We start from the raw sequence: 22,746 nt of genomic DNA on the forward strand, positions 1-22,746 counted from the left end.
TATTAGAAAGTTAATAAACTTCGTGTATATTCTAAAGATAATATTGAAAACTGCAAAATTGTGTTCTGCATTTTATAATTGGTGTGGAAAAAGGGGGGAAATCTAATCCTATTGGGCCTTCTTTCTCTTTTGCGCTCTCTCTCTCTCCCTTTTTCCCTTTTGATAGTAAGCAGCAAATTTTAATTAGCTTCATTTCCACAATTCAGTCATGCATATGTAATCTTTGTTCACACTTTTATAAAGTAAAATTAAGTGAAAGAAATTGGGTAATAATACAAAGCTTGTCTGAGCAGAACAAATGTGAATTATCAAACATAAGGAAAAATGACTGGGACTACAGGCTTGAAGTTGTGCAAGGTTTGAGGTGATTCTTCTGAAACTGGAATGTATAAATAATGCGTAGAAACAGGTGCTGATTATCCTGTTTTGGGCATCTTTTGTTCATTATATACTTGGGCTGCTGAGGTACAGTGATAACCACTGAATGTGAGGAGACTGCTTAATAACAGCTTTCTAATGTTTCTCTTTTATCATGAGCTGAAAGTGTCACATGTGCTTGTCTAGTTAATAGAAATCACTTTGTGAACCCACTGTTCTTAGATTTGGTATTGGAGCAGATCACTGTAATGGCCTCTCTCTTGATTATAGCTGCAAAAGCTGTTCTGCCATTTTGCAGTGTAATGTAAAGGTTTCCTAATCCATATACACACCTTCTAATTAAATGTTTCCAGGGGTTACCTTGGGAGCCTTCAGTGGTATGGTTTGAAACTAAAACTAAAGAGTGCATTAAATTCATTCTCCCTCGGGTGAGACAGGAGCAGGAAGTCCATTTTCAGCCCCTGCTACTTTGGATTACTTAAAAGCACGAACATGATCTGGATTACTTACTTTATTCTTTTTGTTATCTAACACAAGAAGATAGAAAATTAAAGGGAGACAATGGATGTGTCTAAATCTAGAGCTCATCTTATTTTATAACTTATGAGAAGTCTTTTTAAAGTCTAACCAGTTATTTTAAGAAGCTACCAGTTCAGCAGCAGCAACTGAAAACCAGAAGCTCCTGATGATGTAAATCAGTCCGTGGCTTGCACAAGCTGTGTAGCAAATAATGCTGTGACAGATACTGAGGTCTTCATTAAAGGAAAGGTAAAGTAGTGAAGCACGTTGGCATATGGAAGTCTGAAGCCCAGTTAATATTCAGCCTGACCCCACCAACCTAATCTATCCCTGAGAAGGAGCTCTTATTACAGGAAGTGCATTTCAAACATGGGTGGCTTGTGCCAAGATTTAGGTTAATGGTTAACAGAGAAGCTATAACCACGCAGAAACTCTGACTTCCTCCTCCTGGGGCAGGGACCAAAAGGTGCCTTTGCTTGCAGAGGAAGAGGCAAATGTTGAGAGAAGAGCAGTTCAGACCACAGAGGGCTGGAGAACAGCAGCTTCACTTAGTGGAGAAAGGACAAAAATCCAACAGGAGCAGGAGATGTTTGCCATAGAAATAGGTAAGATCTGAAACACTTTCATGCTTGGCTCACTGACTCATTGGCTGCTGCTAACAAAACCCACAGGTGTGGCTAATTGAGACAGGTTTGTTTTGCCTGACTGCTTTAACCTGTGCATTGCAGTGAGAGGGGCAAAGCAAGAAAGGATCCATTTGCTGTGAATCTGAACATCAGATTGGGCAGAAGGCTTTTTCTCTCTCCTATTCCACCCAAGGGGCTTCTCATGGCAGGACGGACATCCTCTTTAGACTGTTCTGATCTCATTGACCACAGCCACATCCCTGAGTTTGAAGTGTCTCCTTGGATTAAGATCACTTTGGCCTCCGTGTATGTCTGCATCTTTGTTGCGGGCATCCTGGGCAACAGCATCACCATCAAGGCCACCAGGATCCTGCAGAAGAAGGGCTACCTGCAGAAAGAGGTCACAGACCACATGGTGAGCCTGGCCTGCTCTGATCTGCTGGTCATCCTGCTGGGTATGCCCATGGAGTTCTTCAGTGCCATCTGGAGCCCCTTTTCTACTCCCAATGGCAATGTGGCTTGCAAGCTCTACTACTTCCTCTTTGAAGCCTGCAGTTATGCCACTGTGCTGCATGTAGCCACACTCAGCTTTGAGAGGTATGTGGCTATCTGCCACCCCTTTAAGTTCAAGGCCGTCTCTGGACCCCGCAAGGTGAAGCTGCTCATCGCTTTTGTCTGGGGGATGTCTGTCATAGTGGCTCTGCCTCTGCTCTTTGCCATGGGCACAGAATACCCCCTGGAAGCTATTGAGGGCTACCAAGGTATGACTGCCTGTGACAAGCCTATGCCCAGGCACCACCTTCCTGATCTGAAACACAATATGACCATCTGTACCAGCCTCTCCTCCAAGTGGTCTGTCTTTCAGGCCAGCATCTTCAGTGCCTTTGCTGTGTACATCATAGTTTTGGGATCTGTCACATTTATGTGCCACAGCATGATGAAGACCCTGATGATCCACAAGAAAGGAACTGTGGCTGTGAAGGGTGGACTAAAACACCAGGAACAGTACCTAAGAAAAAGTGAGAGCTCGGAGGGCAAGAGCTCCAGGAGACAGATAATTTTATTCCTGGGTAAGAGCTTTGTGTTACTCTGCCTCCCCTCCCCTGCCCCCTTTCCACATGGGCAGGAACCCCAGAAGCCTCCATTTTAGCTCACCACGTTTCCCCAAATGGGGGATATATGTTTTAAAACTGAGGCAAAATGATGGAGAGAAATACTTTGGTTGCAATGGTATGTTTTTAAGAAACTGATTTCCCTGTGTGTTTTTGACCCATTTTTTTTTGCTGTTAGGTGGGAGGGAATAAGTAGGAAAATTCAATTTGCTCTCTGCTCTTTATGTTGTTTGATTATCCTGCATGCCTACATGCAGCAATATGGGTAATAGGGTGTTGCTGCTTGATCTTTGAGGTAGTAATAGGCAATGGTTGCCTGGATATAAAGTAGCTCTACTTGTACATTTTCCTATTAAATTACAAATACGTGCATACTTAGTAAAGTATTGTTGCATATCAAGAGACTTAGTAGTCTCTTGATAGGAGGGAAGAGTGTCTTGCAAGATCTGAAGTTTGTCCCACCCACAGGGCATGTCGCTGTTAATTCAGGATGCTCCCTGGAGGGTACTTACATAGTCTCAGCAATTGTGGCTGTGGATGTGTTGCATCCAGGCATTAAGAAAGCTGGGCTGGAGAATTGATTTGGTCTTGCAAATTGCTGTTGCCCTCTTCGAATATTTTTTTTTCCTGGTTTTATTTGAAGGCCTTGGAATTATGTTTGATTCTGATCTCTCTTGCCACATTTGTCAGGCAAAAACTAATCAAGCTGTCATTTCACCAACTTGAATCTTTCTGGGCTGTGATCCATGCAGTCTCCACATTTGTTGATGCTTTTAGAAGCACCCTTAATCATGCCCTGGCTGCATTACTGCTAGTTCCTGTTTTGTTGGGTTGCTTAATAAGATATTGGATATAATAAATGAACTACCTAGAGTGTGAATGCAGAGTAGACCTAGTATTTCAGTGATGCTTTTTTAGTGTTCTGCTTGATATTGCAGAGGCAGAATTGAAACTTGTGGGTCTGTCCACTTCTAGCTTTATGTAGATATTTTAAGACTTCTATTTCGAGCATTCTCTGGTTCCTTGTCTAGTCTTGCTTTTTCATGCATGGCTGTGACATGAAGCTGCAGGCTAATGAGCTCAGGTTGCACCTAGCTCCTTTTCTGCTCCACCTGTGCTAGAGCTGGGAACATGATGAACACTTGTCATACAGACAAGGCATATGACTTAAAGATTTGGGGAAAAGGTGGAGTTGCTATTGACAAAGGTTTCAAATGGGACATGTGATGCTCCAAGCTGTACAGAGCTTTTCCTTATCCTGTACTGAAAGTACTGATTTCTGGGGTAGAGGCTTAGCAGCAAATGCTAAATACAGCATGTTGCACAAAGTGAAAAAAGAGATAAGGCTCTGCTCTGAGTGCTGCTGCAGGATCCTTAAATGTCTGGATCTCTCTCCCCTTGTAAAATTATCATCCAGATCTGCATTAAAGCTCAGTCTATGATCCCAATCCTGTAGCAAGCTCTAGCCAGGCTGAGAGGTGAAGGTAAATTTCCTTAGCTTTTCTTCCCCTTCTTGATTATTATTCTTGCTTGGTGATGGTTTAGCATGGAATAGGGCTGACCTAGTGCTGCTTGCAGGAGTGTTAAAAGCTAAGTGAAGGCAATTGGCTTGTGCTTTATCTTAAGGGAATTTGCTGTCAATATGTGACACTTCCTCTGTGCTCTAGCTTTCTGGAGCGAGTAGATACTTCCGTGAATTCTTCAAAATCATTTCAGTGGCAAGATTTTTAATACAAGTCTTGCTAATTTACTTGGGTTGGGAAATAATAAACTGAGGAGGAAGAAACTGTGGCCTGCATCCTTAAGAACAATGCGAAGCAATTTAATTTGGAGATTTCATAAGAGTGATGCTTTAGGGAAGTTTTGACTCAGAAGAAATGAATATATAGATTGGTTACAAATTGCTGAATTTATATATAGTGATTTAGAAGTCCTCTTTGTTTTTCATTCAACAGATGGGTCAAATTAAAACAAATACTTGCACATTCCCAATGTATTTCACTTTTAATGTGAAATGTAAATGTCAGTATGTAGCAGGATGTCTTTGAACATCTAACAGCAATAAAAACAATTTAGCATTTTCTTCTTCTAGCTGTTAAAATTGTCAAGTTCTATAAAATGGAGATTAAATTCATAAATCTCCTGACGATGAGAAAAAGCTAAGTAGAAACACAAGAAGGAGCTGGTGTTTTTTTTAGTGTCATGTTCCTGTGTGGCACTTGAAATAATCATGAATATGAATTGTAAATGTTGAAAGACTACTTGCCATAGGTAGTAGGTACACTTGCAGAAGGGGGTCCAGCTGGGGTGACACCACTGCTATGATGGAGGAAGGTGACAAGGGGCCAAGGGATAGAGCTCCACCATGCTATGCTGGTCTAGGCCCATGTGGGGAAGAGCTTTTGTCCAAGGAAGGTAGCTGCAAGGTTCAAGTATTTCATCATAAAGCCCAGAGGGTCTGTTTGTGGATTTGAAGTTGTTGATGTAGAGATGTCAGTTCCTTCTGACTACCTTGCTACACACACACTGGAGAGGAGGGTCTGGCCCAGTGGCTGCACTAAAAGCTCTATGCATGGTGCTGATGGTTTGGATACTTCCAGGGGCTGTTCAGCTCAAATTTTGGTAGATTTGCTCCAGTTTAGGAATGCAACTTTGTCTCAGTGTTTTGGAGAAAATCAGTTCTGTTTTTATCAAGTAGTTTGTGAAGTCCTGTTCCTTCCAACTTCCTTCCCACTTGCTGTTGCCTTCAAGAAAAACATGATAGTACATGCAAGTCTGCTTAATGGTCCTGCTCCAGAAATGAGGCCTTTTGAGCTTTTGCATAGACTGGGGCATAATTCCTGCAATCTGGGTGTGTGTGAGATTTATTTAATCACCTTCTGAGTCATATGGTAAAACTCCACTTCCCTAGTGGGTCAGCCCATCCACACAAGCAGCATAGATCAGACTGGTTGATACTGTCTGGGTTACCTATATGTTTGTTGTTAAAGTAGATTTACTTATGCTGGGATAGCAGAGCTTTCTTCTAGTAAAGGTCTACATGGGTCTCTCTGAGTATGACCTGCTATGAATAGCAGGAAAAATCTAGCTGAACTTAAGTTTTTGAGTGGTTCATAACAGCACTTGTTAATAAAAGTTTCCCTACCGTGGCAGCAGAAATTAATGGCTGCAGTGCTTATGAAAACACGTGGCGGATGGCACTTTGAAACACAAGCTTTTCACAGTATTTAAAATCTCCTAATGTGCAGCCCACCCTGACAGGGATTACTTCAATCTTTGTGGCTATTCAATCTTGTCTTTCTCATGTGGCTGTAAGAGGCAGGGCAGTGATCAGAGGGGCTACCTAAATGGTCATAAGGTGCCACTAGGGACCTCTTGCTTCTCCAGCAGCTGAGCTGAGGCCTTTGCCAACATAGAAATGAGCTTTTAAGAAAGGTGAGTTTGGAGATTTATATGTATTAATATATATAAGTGGGTTACAGCCAACAAAGGAGAATGTCATGGAAGGATTATGTAAAAGATATCAAACTCCAACTATTGCAGTAATCATAAATGTTACAAACTTCTCATAGCTGAAGCTATGCAAGTTAAAAACCTTTAGGAAATGTTAACGGGTGGCCTGGTCACTGGGAGAGGGGAGCAGTATGGCACGCGCCTCCTTGCAAGCTACTGGTGGGATGGGCCTCAGCACAAGTGGCTCCATGGCAGCAGTGGCTGCTCACTGGCCATGGCTATGCCCTTCTTAATCTCGTCAATTATATAATGTAACACTTATACAAAAGCAGTTGTAGGGTTTGTCATCAGACTAGATCTAACTGAACTGAACTTGTACTCTACAATGAAATGAGTTTTGACTACCCCAGCTGAAAAATGTATTGCTTCTACAGCTTCTGTTATTCCCCTTGGCAGATTCAGTTTTGCTCTTCCACTAAAAAGACTTAATTATTTTGTATAAAACAATCTCAAGCCCCCCCATAGTAAATACGTTGAAATAAAAAAGTCCTTCAGTGTTACTACATCCTCTGCTTTTCTTTGTATACACTTCCAGTTTGCCCTTTGGAGCAATACTCTTCTGTTTGCACAGCAGGGGGGTCCCACTGCATGGGGCTCCTGGGCACTGTGGGTGCTTTGGTGTTTGCCAGTTGGCATCTGGTCGGTGCTTTTTTGTCTCCTGGCCATGATGAAATATCCATCCATCCTGAGCTCTTCCTTCCAGGAAAGAGAAATATCAAAGTAATCTGGCTGCTGTGAGATTGTTGAGGTGGATGCGCTAAAGCACTGCTGTAACTGTGTCAGTTGGCAAGAGCCAGAGTTGCAGCTGGACTTACATAACTGGAGAACCTGCTGATACCAGCGCAGCACTGTCGGCTCCCCCATGCCAAGCAGAACAGATAATTCTCCCTGCTGTCTCTTTCCCATCACTACAGTACTGAAGCTTTTCTGCTGTAGGACCTTCTGATGTAAGATTAATTTTACCTGCATGCCTGGACAGCAAATATCCTACAACTTCTTTATTGAACATGGAAGGGCTTATCAGAATCTATGGCACTGCCTTCATCTTAAGCAAGACAGTGGAGTTTTTTCTTTTATTTTTCTTTGGTCTAACACTTCAGTATGTCAAATACACTGAGAGTCGGCCTGAAGACAGTAGCAGTGATGGTTTCATGTGATGTGGTATAGTACATGTAGGTTCAGGTCTGGTCTACTTTACGGAACAATAGCTGCTAGAGGCTTTACTGAGACTCTGCCAAGTGCCGTAGAGGGAGAGTTCCTGCCTCTACATCCACATAAAAAAGGCAGAAGGTAAGGGCTGGAAAAGCTAGACAGAAAGAGGTCAGTGACCTGACCAAGGCCACAAATGCTGTGGAGAGTCACAAATGCATCTGCTGAATCTTGTGCTAGTGCCTTGTCTTCTGATAAAATTTTGACTTGGAAATTAAAAAAACCTTTTAGAACTTAAGATGGAGTACCATTTTTTCCCTATATACTAGTGCTGGTAGATTAATGTTTTGCTCAGAATAAAGGTATTGTGTGTAGAAATAGCCTTTCCAAAGATCACTAAGGAAATGTATTTCGTAAGGCACTTGGCAAATGGGTTTTCAGGAGGTAGATTACTTCAAGTAGTTGTGAAAAAATATGTGGTTGTCATCCTCAGATGACTCAGGCACAGTACAAGTTGACAATGGTAGGACTTGTGTTACAGGAAAATTAGATGCTTCTTCATAGGCTGGAAATTGGCTGTGTTTTTTCCTCACTGGAAAAGGTAAAGCTTAGAGGCAGAACAAAAATTGGAAGAATAACCTAACTGATTAGATTCTAGAATACAGCTCCAACTCATGTTCTTTAAACTCGGCTTCATTGACTCCTCTTGGTTCATTGCTTTAATCATGCCACTCAGCCGTCTTTCTTCAGAGACTTTCTTGGAGAGGTGCCTGAAGATAAATATGTTGTAGGCTGGATATCATTTTAATCTCTGTGTTTTATATGGTGTCTCCACCCATATATTTCCCTGAGCAGGACTTCAAATTATGCAAGACAAGTAGGAAACTGAATGTACTGAAATGGGTAGCAAGGGCTGAGCAGGTAAAATGAAATGCTTAGAAAAACAGACCAGGGTCTGGCCATTCAGCTGAATGGAACACATACCCTCTGTCTAGTAAGTTTTGCTTTTAGGTGCTGCTTCCTGGAAAAGAGATGAAAGCAGAAAATTTACCTACTGGTGCTCACTAAAATTTGCTTTCCTTTTCTCTGTAAAAGTGTTAACCTGGTGTCAATGGCAAAACTGATCAATGCTACCGAATACTATAGCGCAAAAACGAAGCTCACCTATTCAACAGATGACAATGGAAAGGCTGAGTTCAGGGATCATAGCTTCTCCTTGCAATTTTGTACAATCTCCTTCAAAGAACTTTAGGACTTCTGTTAGGCTAAAAAAAAAACAAGCAAAACCAATGATCAAAAATGTAGCCACAGTAAAATAGACTCAAGGCAAACTTCCAAAATCATGATATCTCTATGTTCAGTTTTCCCACACTGTAATTTGAAAAATGAACAGAAGCAGAAACCAGCATAATTTTTCTCCCTGTTGTACACAAAGCAATTTATCTACTTCTGCTTTAACCGGACTCATGTAATAGAAGATTGTGCTTTTGGCTTAAGCAGACAGTCTTCCTTTCCTCCTACGCCAAGGGATGGCACAGTGGTACAGAGAGAAAAAAGAACGGAAGAATAGGGACTAATTGAGGCCAGCGCCCCCAAGGTATTTAAGACTTTTGTAGTTTTAATGGAAAAATCTATGTGTGATTACACTTTGCATTAGAGTACTTAAGAATTGCTTCAACATGAAAAGCCTGCAGCTTTAAAGACAACCTAACTGCAAATGCTGTAGTCAGAGAACCAAATTCACCACTAGTGCAATCCACATAAATCTCCATATGTGATATCCTGACAGATATAGGTTCTGTGTACATATGACCACTGTCTTTGCTTCCATGTGAGAAGCTCATGAGGACAGTAAGTGCTTTACTGGTACTTAGTGAAAATCATGGCCATGCTTCTGTCTTTCACCTGATGCCTACAAGGAAACTGGTGTTTCACCTAGTCTGCTAGTGAGCTATAGGTGCTGGTGTGCTGCTTCAACCTAGCTTTTCCTGTGGCACATGCAGCACAAGTATCTTTCCTCTTCTTTATGCTCTACCATCTCTGTGTTGTCCAGAGACTAAGCAGATGGAAAAGATTTCTTAAGTATTTCTGCTCTGCATTTGCCTCTATCCAAAGTCTTTAAGCTTAATTGAAGACTGTTACCAGTTTTTGACCTTAAACTTGGTATTAATCTTTCCCCCTACCCTTCCCCCTCTCTTTAATAGCCCTATTGGTCCTCGATTCTTCTGACATCCCCAGGGTATGTTAGAAAAAGAGAGAAAGAAGGAGAGAAGTGCAAGTAACATCCCTTGCTTTGGTAGCATAAGCCAAGAAACAAGCAGGGGGCTGCTGCCTTTGGGGAGCTGAGGGCTGGCTGTGTCATCTCAGCTTCTGAAAAATATGCTCTGTATCATGGCAAACCCTCTTTAGGACATGCTTACAAGAAACAGCCTTGGAAGCTGTCTCTTTAATTCTTTGATTAAGAGGTTATTGTCTTAAGCATTAGTGTTCAGATTTCTCTGTGTTTTCTTGCTACCTCTTCTGAGCTTACTACCTCATCTGAGACACCATCTCAAATGTTGATTGCTCTTGCAACTCCCCAGTTTCAATAGATCATAGACTCATTTGAATAGTAGATAGATGACTCATCTGTGGTAAGTTCACAGATGATTTATTGAAGTCTTCACCTGTGAAAACTAAATGCATTATCTATTCCTCTATTGTTTTATATTGCAATTATATCACATTTCACAAAATTAAATCTTTTGTTTTCCTAGCTGATGTTACGACCATTACCTTTAAGCAATAATAGCTAACCTGTGAATTTTAATGGAAGAGAGCTTTAATATCTGCACTTTTATTAGTAACGTGAAGCTTTCAATTTAGTCCTACATAACTTCTTGGTTTCCTGAAGGCAACATTTGTGGTAGAAACTGAGAACCAACCACCTGCCAACCACCAGGTTAAAGCTTATTTTCTTCCCTTTCCTTATTGCGAGTTCCTAAACCTTCAGTTTTACTGGATAGGTAGTACATTTGAAAAACTGTAGTTTTTCCTGTAGTAGAAGGAATTCTAAAATTATGTTTTCCGCTAAAGGTAAACAGTTAAGATTTCAACTTAACATCTGGCACAATGTACTGTAGCACCTTTTTATCCTTTCTTGAGGGCATGATTAAAGTATGTTTATGCTGTTAGATGCCAACCCTATACTTAACTGAGAAAGCAGTTATCTTTCTGACCTCTGTTGTGGATGCATGAGTAATATAAAGGTCAAAATATTATGGATTAAATGAGTCTGACAAGAACATCCTAATTGTGTAAATAGTGACTTACAATGAAAGGTGAAACTGAGAAAGAGGTCTGGTATTGTTATGAGCTAACTTTTCCTTATTTCCCCTTAAGTTGTTTTAAGCCTGTGGTGCTTGTATTTAATTCTCTCTTAAAAGCACTTACTATTTTTGATCTTATGGATTTTTTTAAAAAGGAATTTAGATTGAAAGTGCAGCTTTTGGGGTTAGAGTTGGGGATCACTCTGCAGCAAGTGTATGCTTGTAACGGAAACATGTAGAGAGTTCTGTGAGCACTCAAAAAACAGTTGACATCCACCTGCAAACAGGTGTACTGTAATATGTAATAATTACCAGGAAGCTAAACTTCAGTCTTGACTTTAAAGAAACCCAGACACAGAGGTGTCCTCAGTCAGCATAAATGGCTTTCTTTTCTCATGTTTTGTTAGGTAGCATCTGTACAGATATTCAAGAAGCTGTTCTACTCCAGTCTCTAGCTGAGCCCTGAGAAAGAGCTCAAATACAGCCCCTTTCACCGGGTAGTCTAAATATTTTGTCCCTGTTCATATAATGTTTCTGCAAATCCACCCTGCTTTGCTTCTCTATGTAATATTGCCAGCATGCTTTTTGTTGAATGTAGTGATTGTATTATACAGCTAAAAGAGGGGCTGTCTTGCACTCAGTTTTTTGTATTAGTGGTATATCTATGATGCTGCTGAAGATGATTTTGATTTGAAGAAATACTAGAAGACTGTCCTGATTGATCCTTCCTAGAAAAATCCCTGGAGTTCAGTATATATACTGTTCAGTGTATATATATATACAGTTCCCTTTCCAGCAAATTGCAATAACCGCAATTATTCTGGCATTTTTTCTATAAAGTATAAAATTTAAATTCTGGAACTTAATGTTGTGGAAGCCAAATCTAAAAGTGGGCTTCAAAAGAGATTAAATGTAACCTTGAAGGATAGTGCTGTCAAGAATAAGATATAATTTCTACCTTAGGAAGTCCTGGTTTAGCTGAGTGCCAAAAAACATAGCGTGAATAGTACTGAAAAGTCCCTCTTATGTTCTTTCTCCCACAGATGTCTGTGTGGGATCACCACAGAGAGAAAAGAATGGAGAGATGAGTCCTAGGTCTGTCTCTGTATATCGACTCTCAATCTCAAATTTTCTGTATATGCCAAAATAGGCAAGTAATCAGAGTCTGCCTTCAGCCAGGTAGAGGAACATAAGGTTTTTAAGATGGTACAACAAGATGGTACAACAAGAAAAAGAATAAATTAAAATGCTCTTCCTCAAGTTTTGGTCATTTTTTCCCCACACCCCTCTGCCCTCCCAAACATAAACTTTTCAAGAGAAAAATGTATTCATTACTGGGTGTGATTTTATTTCTCTGTGTGTGTGTGTGTGTGCACCAAAATGTCTCATTTGATAAGCTCCAGTATTCGTTGATTTTTTTTTTTTTTAAATTCTTTTGCCTGTCATTGTATTTCCAATAAAGACAACTTCTGAGCTTCCTGATTTTGAAAATGAAACTGAACTTAAATTTGTCCCTTAAATGCATTAAGGCTGAAGGTCCTCACCAACTGAGTCACAGTAATGCTTAAAGATATCTACAGAAGAGAAGTTCTATAAGCCGCTATAACTGAGCCAACAATCAGAATTAAACTTCTAAGGTAACTAAAAATCACAGTACAGCATCAATAAAGTACACAGAGAATCAAGTAGTCTTTACTGTGGACATGACTTTAACGTGTCAGGTTTTTAACCATTAGATAAGAACTAATGTGTTCTAGTGAAGGACAAACAGAAGTCAAAAGCAAGCATGCTGATTTGTTTGCCTTTGTCCTTCAGACCATGAAATCGCTAAAAGCCTTATGACTTTCTGATGCAAGTTTATTCAATAGATCATAGAACAGTTTGGGTTGGAAAGGACCTTAAGATCATCTGGTTCTAACACCCCTGCCATGGGCAGGGGTGCTTTCCACTGGTCCACGTTGCTCAAAGTCCTGTCCAACATGGCCTTGAACACTTACAGGGATGGGGCAACCACAGTTTCTCTGAGTAACCTGTTCCAGTGTCTCACCACCCTCACAGTAAAGAATTTCTTCCTAATACCTAATCTAAATCTACCCTCTTTCAGTTTAAAGACATTGCACCTTGTCCTGTCACTACTTGTTCTTATACAAAGTCTCTCTCCAGATTTCCTGTAGTCCCCTTTAGGTACTGGAAGCTGCATTAAGGTCTCCTCAGAGCCTTCTCTTCTCCAGGCTGAACAAGCCCAGCTCTCTCAGCCTGTATCCATAGGAGAGGTGCTCCAGCCCTCTGATCATCTTCATAGCCCTCCTCTGGACTCACTCTAGCAGGACCACATCCTTCTTATGTTGGTGGCTTTTCTGATCTGATTCTGATCTGTTTGGAATCTTTCTGACTGATTGAAAGAGGTGCAGATCTAAAATGGATGGAATGGGCTCTGCCACAGGCGTTCAGAAGATGTCATTTAAGTAATGTTTTTGTCTTGAAAGCCAAACCACTTAAATTCTAGTGGTAGTAATGATGACATCAACTCCTGCCAAAATGTGTAGAAGCATTTACTGGTACCTGCAAATGTACACATACCTTTGGAAGTCTTGGACAATGATTCTAGGAGGATAACTTAGCTACTGAAGTATAATGGATTAAAGTATATCTTTTTCTAAACTTGAGCGTTTGAAAAATGCAATGTCTAACTACCCTTGTTGAGGCTGTAGAAAAAGATGATCAGAGATGTGGAGACAAACTTTTAACACAAGCTAAAATGAGGTTGTATTGTTTCATGTAGCAAAATGAAAAATACGGCTGCTTTGAGTTGTCTTTACATACGCTGAGGTAATGAGTACCAAGGAAAGAATAAAATCTGGTTTGTACCTTCATTTGAAAATCTTGCAAAACTGGTTCAGTAACAGCCATATGCAGGGTGCCTCTGGCTACAATCATTCTGATCTCGTTGTGCAATGAGTTAAGCTTAGCAGTCTTGCTTGGCATCTTTAGAAACTGCCCAGGGAGCCCAGCCCGTAAATTGTCACTCCTTACGTAAAGGACTTTGCAATTGCCTTTGTTTCAGTTGTAGAGCTGAGGACCTTCCCTCCAGTATGCACAAACCTTCCTCTTCAGCTTAGAGACTTGAGTCTGAAAGTTGTAGTACCCATGATTAACTCTGAGTTTCCAGAGCTTTACATCCATGTTAATTATAGATCTGCTAATTTGGTCTATAAAAAAAAAGAAAAAAAAAAAAAGAAAAAGAAAAAAAAAAAGAAGAGCAAAACGAGAGTTTTTCTGAAACGGCCATCTGTTGGTCTGGTGGGGGCAAGAGGCCATCATCCCTCATTTGGAGCAGTCTCTGAGCAAATCCAGAACAGATCTGATCTCTCTGTGCCTATGGAGGTTTATGAGTGCATACCTCTTCTCTCTTTCAGTGCTCCTTTTGTGCCCTTTCCTAAAAGATTTTCCCCACCTAGTGTACTTGTAGGCAGCCTCAGCAGTTCATTATTGAAAGTTAATGTGTGACGTTTTAAACTTTCCATTGTCATGATTCCCTTCCCTTTTTCTATTCTTGCTCATATGCACATCTACTGAATTCTAAAAAGCTTTTTGATAGCAACTTGAAATTCAAATGTCCCCTTTTTCTTTGTCTTCTGGTCCAACCCAACATTTAAATGCATTCTTTTCTATTATAAAAAACATACTGATAATTTAGGAAATATTTTCCTGCAGTGCAAATGCTCTGATATTACAAAATGTTGCCATGTTCTCTGTATTGATCTAAATGATGGCATTGGCACAAGAGCTAATGGGTCTACAGGGGCTATGAATGAGTACAGAAAGAAATCAGAAAATTTCTAATCATGAGAAGGACATGTTCAGGGACAGCCTTCCAAGTGGAGAGCTGGACCAAATGAGTTCAATTTCTGGGGCAGCAAATGTCATAATTTCTGCAAGTCCATGATGTGGCTGCCTGTGCTGGGAGTGAGGGTATGTCTGTGGTCAGAAAGCCCAGGCCTCTACTGCGTTGGAAGGAAGAGGTTATGTTTATTGCTCCTTGGTGTGGCATTTTGTGCCTCCGTATCCTCCTTTGGGAGGGTGCTGAACTTATAAAGAAGGTCCAGCAAGCTTACCCATGCTGAACATTTCCTGTTGCCAAATGCAGACTTTCAGAAGGCTGGCCTGGGACCATGCAGATTGGTGCACACATGGTCTGTAAGTGGAAGATCCATTCGCTGCATGTTTTAGTCTCTGCTGCTCCTCCTCTTGCTGCTGCAGATCCATTCCACCAGCTTGTCCTGACACCTTCCTTCACAACCTATTTGGCCATCAGTCTCTGTGCCAAATGACTGGTGTTCAAAAGTCTGCCTCCAAGTCCTTATCTCCAAGAGAGAATTACTTTAACCTTATCAAATGGAGGTGAAATTTAAAATGGCTTAATGTTTATTTGCTGACAGGCAGGATTGTCCTCTAAATTGACTGTCACAGCTCGAACACGGCGCTGTAGGACCAAATCATAACCTCTTGTTGGCCTTCAATGAAACAATGTTAAGTTTGGGGAGTGGGGATATTTTTTAGCCTCCCTGGATGTATGGATAGCATTCTTATTTTGAAGTTTTATACAATGAAGTTATATTTTATATTTGCATAATTCAAATAGATGAAATCCTCAAACAGGCACAGAGACTTGATTTCATTAGCTTGGGATGCAGCCATTCCCATCTCTCATGCAAATGGCAAATACCTTTCCTGTAAGTATACTTTAAAGATTCATTTCTTTCTCTAATCAAGTGATGCAATCCTACTCACAGGAAGCAGAATTGATTTCTGTTCCCTTCAGGCTGAATAGCACAGACCTTATTTGGGTTAACTTCTGTCATGAAATTTAAAGTTAACCCTTCTGTGTGCTGTGAATCAGCTGAATATGTTCCTGTTCATTGCTCTAACACACTGAAAATGTACACAGTGTAGTTTTCCTGCAAATGTAGCTGTCAGCTCAGGGAAGCTCTGCCTATTGTCATCAAGGATCTATTTCCCCTGAAACCCTGACCTTTGAAAGCTTGTTTTAAGTTTTCTCCTGGGCCTTGAATGCTGCAATTGATTATGGTTGTTTGGGGTTTAGTCTTTAACAATCAAGGTGAAGAATTGCTCCCAAGTCTGTTACGATGTTGAAGGAAAGCATCTTTCCCACACGTCATGAGCAATGTCAAAGAGCCACAATGGGCTCTTGCAGGCTTTCCAGAAGGCACTGACGTTTCTGAAATGCTCCTCTCTTGAAGCTGCCACCTGCACCTTGTTTTTTTTTTTGGCAAATGAGCACTGCATTGCATTAATGCAATTTTATAGCCCTCAATGGAGAATTAAAGGTATTACTGATGGTCCAAGTTGCCTTAGGGAATAGTTTCTCACACCATGTAGTCTGAGCCCATGGCTGGGACTCCTGTCCATAGCAGCGCTCAGAATTTCACTCTCCTCAGGTATGTGGAATTGTCCACATATCTTTGCTGTTTTCTGATTCATCTTCTTCTATCTGGTTTGCTGCTTCTGGTAATAAAGCTCTGCATCTTATTTTCTGTCTTTCAGTTGTATGCTTTTCACTTCTATTGTCTTATATTAGTTGAAAATGATAGCCTGACCCTTGGCCACTGTGCCACTGTGCTTCTCTGAAACATTTCCCAGTGCTTTCATTGAGAGCAGGATGCTCTGCTACATCCTAATGAAGAGCTGCTTTAAAAACAGCAACAACAACAAAAAGGGAAAAAACATATTTTTCTCGGTAATTTCGGAGGCTCAGATTTCCAGTTCTCTTTGTCTTAGAACAGAGAGTAGTGATTGGGGAGGGTTTTTTCTCAGCACTCGAAGTGAATTTATGGTGTGCTCTCTGCCTCTTCTGCCTTCTAGCCTGTAGAAGGAAGCAGTAGGAAGACAGCTGCATTGAATGGATCAAGAAAATCCAGGATGTCCTGGGTTTTCCTCTTGTATCAAAGGAAGACTTTACTCTGCAACTGGCACTAATTAGGAAACCGTCCCTAAAGTGTATACCTATTGTGGGTTTTGACCTCTGAAAGTACTGGTGTGGGGATGCGCACCAAGTAGTGAGCAATGAGATTGCTCTGGTGTTTTGGTTGCTACTCCAGATGTCAGCTGCCTTTCACAAATGACTTTAAAAGTTCAGCACTCTGTTTCCTAAGAGCTTTTCATCAGCCTGGCTTTACTGCTTCATTTAGTTAAATTTTGCACTTCCCCTTCAAACCTCTGAGTTGCCTATGGCACCAGTGGGTAATGCAAGGCCCAATACCTGCTATCCTTCAAAAGAAGCAGTAGACTGGGATATAGTCTGTCTCTGCTTTTCTTCATGTGACACCAAAAAATGTGTTTTTTTGATACCAAGGAATGGTCTATATCGGTATATACCTACAGATGTGTACATACATACATACATACATATATAGCAGTATTGACTAATTAGGAGTAGCCATTCACACCAAACTATTTGTTGCAGCTCAAGACATGAGGAAGCGTGAGCAGCTTCTTCACACTTCAGACTTAACAGCAGCCCAGAGCCTTCTTGGTTGGGAAAATGCTGCATTTTATGAGAAAAGCAGCCCAAAATAATAGGGCTTCAACCAATTGCTTCCTCTTTGTCTATCTGGAACTTTTGGAGGTTTCTTTTCAGTTTTGGGGTGGGTTTTTGGTTTGATGGTTTGTTTGTTTTAATCTTTAAGAAGGCTCAGCTCTGGGGGTCCCAGCTCTCATCCTGAGCAGCCACATTTTGGAAAAGCCACATTGAGCAAAAGCCCCAAGAGTACAAAGTGAGGCAAATGCCATGCTTGTTGGGGTGCACTGGAGATCAATACACTGAATTTAGTAGGAGTAGCGTTTCAGACTTTTGGTGACAAAAATCTTAACGACTGAACTCCACTTTGAAGTCATTTCAGGTAAGGAATATTTGCCATCTTTACATCACAATTTTCTAACATTTTACCCCTTGAACCAACATTGAGAAAGTCAGTGTTCCTAAGCTTCAAATATTCTTTATTTAATTTTAAAAATATCGATGGTTCTGATCATTTTTACTCAATATGGTTTTAAGGTGAAAATACTGAGGTGTGAAAAAATCTGTTTAAAGTGAACATCATGCTTTTGATCCTAGGACTGATGTTCTCAAGGAGGAATAGAAACAAAAATCTCATGATAACCCCTCTGCTTTCCTAAAATAGAAAATCTGCCTAGTTAATGAATATAAATGAATGTACATTCACTTCCTCTTTTGAGGTTACTAGAGCTGATTAACATTAGGTACCACAATTTATTTAAAGCAGTTGCGTAATTATTCTGCTTCCTATCCTAAGAATATGTAACTTGTTTATTATTGAGGTCTTGGGGTTTTGTTTTAAAGTGTATCCTTGAAATCACCTTGGGGGCATATCTTTGTCAACATCAGAGTTTTAAAATAAGTACTTTACAATAACTTATAGTGATATACATGCAAGGAAGAAAAATTGGACAATGCTATAGATATTCAATAAACTGTGATGCATTATTTTACAGGAAAGAACCCAAAATCCTTAGGAGTGAAATAATGTATTGACAATTTGGGGTTACACAAGTAGAATTCAATATTCAGCATAATTAAATTAGAAATTGATAGCTTCAGCAAAACAGAACATTTTTTTCATACAAAATTTAAAACAGGTGAAGCTGCTTTGTTGTGACACTGGGTGGATCAAGGTGCTTTGGCTGACAGTTATTTTCCAACAAAAGACTTCATCATAAAGTAACTTGTATGTGTTGGCTTTTCCTGTTATGTTGTTCTGTTCAGAATTCATTCTCTGCTTGCTAGTAGAGGCTGCCATACCTTCTGCCATGTTAGTTATACCAAGCAGGTTGAGTTACATGGTCTAGATCCATCTTTGCTAAAATTGCACCCCTTCCCCCTCAGCTATACGTCCTCAGGACTGAGAAAGACAGAGAATTGAGAGACACTGGCTGCAGCTGGAGGTGGCCAAGAGCTGTGCAATTGTGGCGATTTTCATCGCCATCGCCATCAATTCATAACAATAACTTGTTCTATTGTTATCCCTTTTGTTGGCTTTCATAACGTGGCTGTTGAACAGATATTCCTTTAACTGAGTTAAAAGTTGTTCTCTAAGTTTGCATAGTTTGAGATATTGTCAGTCTTCTTTGGGAGTACTTTAATTCCTCAAGATTGGTAATTTTCTGTATGTGTATGTAAAACTGTATGTGAAGGAAAAGAAACACTGAGATTTAAACAAAATTATTATTTTAAATGTGGTAACACCGTGTTATACTAACTATCACTTCAGAATGAAAATTCTACTTCAGGATTAATGACTAAATAAAAGGCATCTCTAAGCAATAAAAAAAGAAGCTGTTGATGTGAGTATGGTTAAGAGAGGAGAGAGTTTAAGTATTAGGTCTGCCTTCCTACAGGAACACGTGCATAGCCCTCATTAGCACTTGCAAGTTCTGCATATGTACCCATACACAAACATACACCACTTAAAGGCAGGGGAAATATCAAAAGGAATCTGCTCTGGAAGTTTCCCAGCAAAAGCACTCGAACCTCATCTAAGGAGGACAGAAAGAAGTTCTGCAGCTGGTGAACTTCATGGGAAAGTTACATTTCATCCTCAGGCCAGTTGTAAAAAGACAAGTTGAAAGAAATCTACATTCTGCAGATGTGCAGATAATTCATGACTAAAATGTAATTCTGCAAGCAACCTATTACAGCTATCATAACGGGGGGGGGGGGGGGGGAGCAAAGCAGCTGGATGCTGCTCATTTTCAATCACCAACTTCTGAAAACAGTAGCCTATTCTGACTTAGCAGAAGTAGTATTGATTTATACAAATGTAGGTACTTCAGTGATGTAATTTATCTATTGCATGGTAGTATTTTGGAGCCCAATCTGAGACCAGGAGCACACTGTAAGTGCACTGTACAGACAAGAAGAATCTCTGTCAAAGCATACGTAATCCACATAGTTAGAACTAGAAAGAATGGTAACAAGGAAGTTTGACATGTACAGTTGATCTTCTCTAGCTTTTATTAACACAACTGTTGCATATTAAGTGCATGTATTAAATATTTGAAACTAGATAAGAAATGTTTATTTACTGAAGAAAAGTGGCCCAGCTACTTTTGAGAACTATGGGCTATGTGACAGCTATGTAGCATGTTTGAAGTAATTGAATTTTCCATTTCCTGAAAATGCACATGGCAGAATATTCAATGTAAAAACAATTCTTTTTCTTTGAAGAGCTCATCATTACTAGGAGCTCCAGCATGTGTTTCATTTTTTAAGATACTCATCATGTGTTAGTAGATGAAAATGGGCTGCAATCAGCTGTCAAGGGGAGATGGATTTGAGCAGGAAGAAATGCTGCTAGTAGACTTTCATTGTCAGCCACCTCTGACGCTGGTGTTGGAAGATGAAGAGGATCATTTGCACCAGCTTGTAGCTGCTCAGAGAAAAAATAACTTCTGTGTATTTGTAGATTATGCTAGTCTTTGCTTCTCTAAAGAAAACTCCTTAATATAACTTGCATTGAGGCTCTGAAACGCAGCCTGTTTGTATTTCCCCCTTGGCAGTGAAAACCTCATCTCTCCCTGATCTGCATTTGAACAGTCTTCATTTTTATCTCTTTTAGATAAGAAACACAATCTCTCTTTCTCTCTCATTTGAGCACTGGGAGGGGTTTTCTTTTTTTTTCATCCTAAGCCTGTGCAATAGCCCAACTATTTGCTTTACAGTGTCTCTGGTTTGTCATTGAAGGGCAGTCATATTTCCAAATTGACTGATTACAGCTCTCCTGGGTGAGTCTGTTTTGTCTGATTGTGTCTTGGAGTAACATAGGGACAGCCTGCAGGCTTGTTTGTTCATGGTCCTGCACATTCAGACACATGGGTGCATTAAACGTCTGTGCTTTATGCATTTAAGATGGCAGGCTTCCTGTGATACATAGGGTGTAGGCTTATAATTTCCAATATGCAGTTTCATGTGCAAAAGAATTATTTAGAATATAGAAAAATTAAGAGAGCAATGAAACTGTATTGTTCAATTCAGGCACACATCACTCCACAGGAATAGCTATTTGTGTGAGTGATGGGGGTGTCCCTTTAATGCTTGCTGCACGACCAAATGTTTGGATATTTGAAAAGACCAGCATCTGATGCTAATAGTGCAGGTTTTCTGAGTCCATGATATCAAGATGTTAAGAAATGAAGCTGAAACGTCTCCTTCCTTTCCCCTTTTTCTACAGCTTCCACCAATACGCCAGTTCCAGGTCAGTCAGGAATCAACAAACATGTGGGATCTCTGAATGAGATAAATGCACACAGTTTACTACTAGAACTTGATTTGAGACCAAACATGAGCATTTAACTAGTTTTTGGAGACTGATCATCCTTTTTGCCTTACCTGCAATCCCTTTCTCCTCAGCTGTCTGTATGTACCTGTAGTTAATACAAGAAATTGTTTTGAAGCCTTATCTCCTGAGTGTCTTCCCTGTCTTTAATTTGGTAGTCTGTAGTAGAAAATATGATTATATAGGCTGTAATTTCATAATATCATAGAAAGGTTTGGGTTGGAAGGGACTTTTAAAGATCATATAGTTCCAAAACCCCTGCCATGAACAGGGCCACCTTCCACTAGACCAAGTTGCGCAAATTTGGCCTTGAACACTTCCAGCCTAGCCCATAAACAACCCAACCTGGCCTTGAACACTTATGAGTGATGGGGCAGCCACAACTTCCCTGGGCAACCTGTTCCAGTGACTCGCCATCCCCACAGATAATCTAAATCTCCCCTCTTTCAATTTAAAGCCATTTCCCCTCATCGTATCCCTACAGGCCTTTGTAGAAAGTCCGTCTCCAGCTTTCCTGTAGGCCCATTTAGGTACTTGAAGGATGCTCTAAGGTCTCCCCCGAGCCTTCTTTTCTCCAGGTTAAACAACGTCAACCCTCAGACTGTCTCTGTAGGAGAGGTGCTGCAGCCCTTTGATCATCTTCATGGCCCTTCGCTGGACTTGCTCCAACACATCCGTGCCCTTCTTATGTTGGAGGCTCCGGAGCTGGATACAGCACTCCAGGTGGCATCTCATGAGAGCAGAGTAGAGGGGGAGAATCACCTCCTTCAACCTGCTGATCACACTTCTGATGCAGCCCAGAATATGGCTGGCTTTCTGGGCTGCAAGTGCACATTGCCAGGTCATGCTAAGCTTCTCGTCAACTCTATTGAGCTGCTCATCAGCTAGCTGACAACCAATCCAATTTGACACAGGATGTTTTCCCCTTGAATGTCTGTAAGACAAAAAGTTAATGCAATGTGTTCACCATTTTATGCTTCAAAGATAAATTTGTCTTTGTAGGTTAAAAAATCCTAAAGCCAGGAATGTCTCATGTTCATAAAATATATGGCTCCCTCTTACATCCTAGCCATAATAGTTTTTTTTTTACAGCCCTTGTGCTTCTCCTTGAATGGGCAGGAGAGTTGCCTGAAAACAAGCACCTAATCTGTTGACCAGAGATATATGTGTTGCCTGAAGAAGAGCTATGTCGTGGTTTAAAGCCAGTCAGCCACACAGTTTCTACTCCCCCTGCTCTATCTTTCCTTCCATGGAGGGATGGGGAGGAGATTCAAAAGAATGTAACTCCCATGGGTTGAGATAAGAACAGTCCAGTAACTAAGGTATAACACAAACCGCTGTTGCTACCACCAATAATAATAATGATAAGGGAAATAACAAGGGAAGAGAATACGATACCACCTGCCAAAACAAGCCCAACTGAGAAGAGAGCATGCCCTTCCGTGGAGCTCCCAGTTACCTCCCCAGGCATGATGTGTTGCGGTATGGAATACCCCTTTGGCTAGCTTGGGTCAGGTGTCCTATCCCTGCTTCCTCCCGGCCTCCCCTCCTCCCTGGCAGAGCATGAGTCTCACAAAGTCCTTGGTCAGAGTAAACATTGGTGTTATCAGCTTTGTTCCCGGGCTGAAAGTCAAAACACAGCACTGCACCAGCTACCAAGGAGAAAAATTGACTGCTCTTGCTAAACCCAGGACAAGCTAATATTGCCTGCTCTCTTGTTTTAGAGCCTAACCTAAGAAGACCTTCTAATTCCCTTATTGGAGAAAGA

General features: G+C 40.7%; 1 protein-coding gene across 2 annotated transcripts in view; it reads left to right on the plus strand.

Annotated features, from left to right (window-relative positions):
* Positions 1-1,335: 1,335 nt before the first annotated feature.
* GPR39 (G protein-coupled receptor 39) overlaps positions 1,336-22,746 on the plus strand; it is an 83,888-nt gene continuing 62,477 nt past the window's right edge. The window contains exons 1-2 of one of the 2 annotated variants that reach the window (XM_061480205.1): positions 1,336-1,502; positions 1,626-2,593. In XM_061480205.1, the coding sequence (XP_061336189.1) occupies positions 1,726-2,593 (868 nt within the window). In that variant the 5' untranslated portion in view covers positions 1,336-1,502; positions 1,626-1,725. The other variant, XM_061480123.1, reaches the window with a different exon arrangement.

Source organism: Pezoporus flaviventris, unplaced genomic scaffold, assembly GCF_033815535.1.
Source record: "Pezoporus flaviventris isolate CSIRO_AGI_PZ_B2104156 unplaced genomic scaffold, CSIRO_AGI_Pfla_v1 ptg000001l, whole genome shotgun sequence".
In the NCBI taxonomy this organism is placed as follows: Eukaryota; Metazoa; Chordata; class Aves; order Psittaciformes; family Psittacidae; genus Pezoporus; species Pezoporus flaviventris.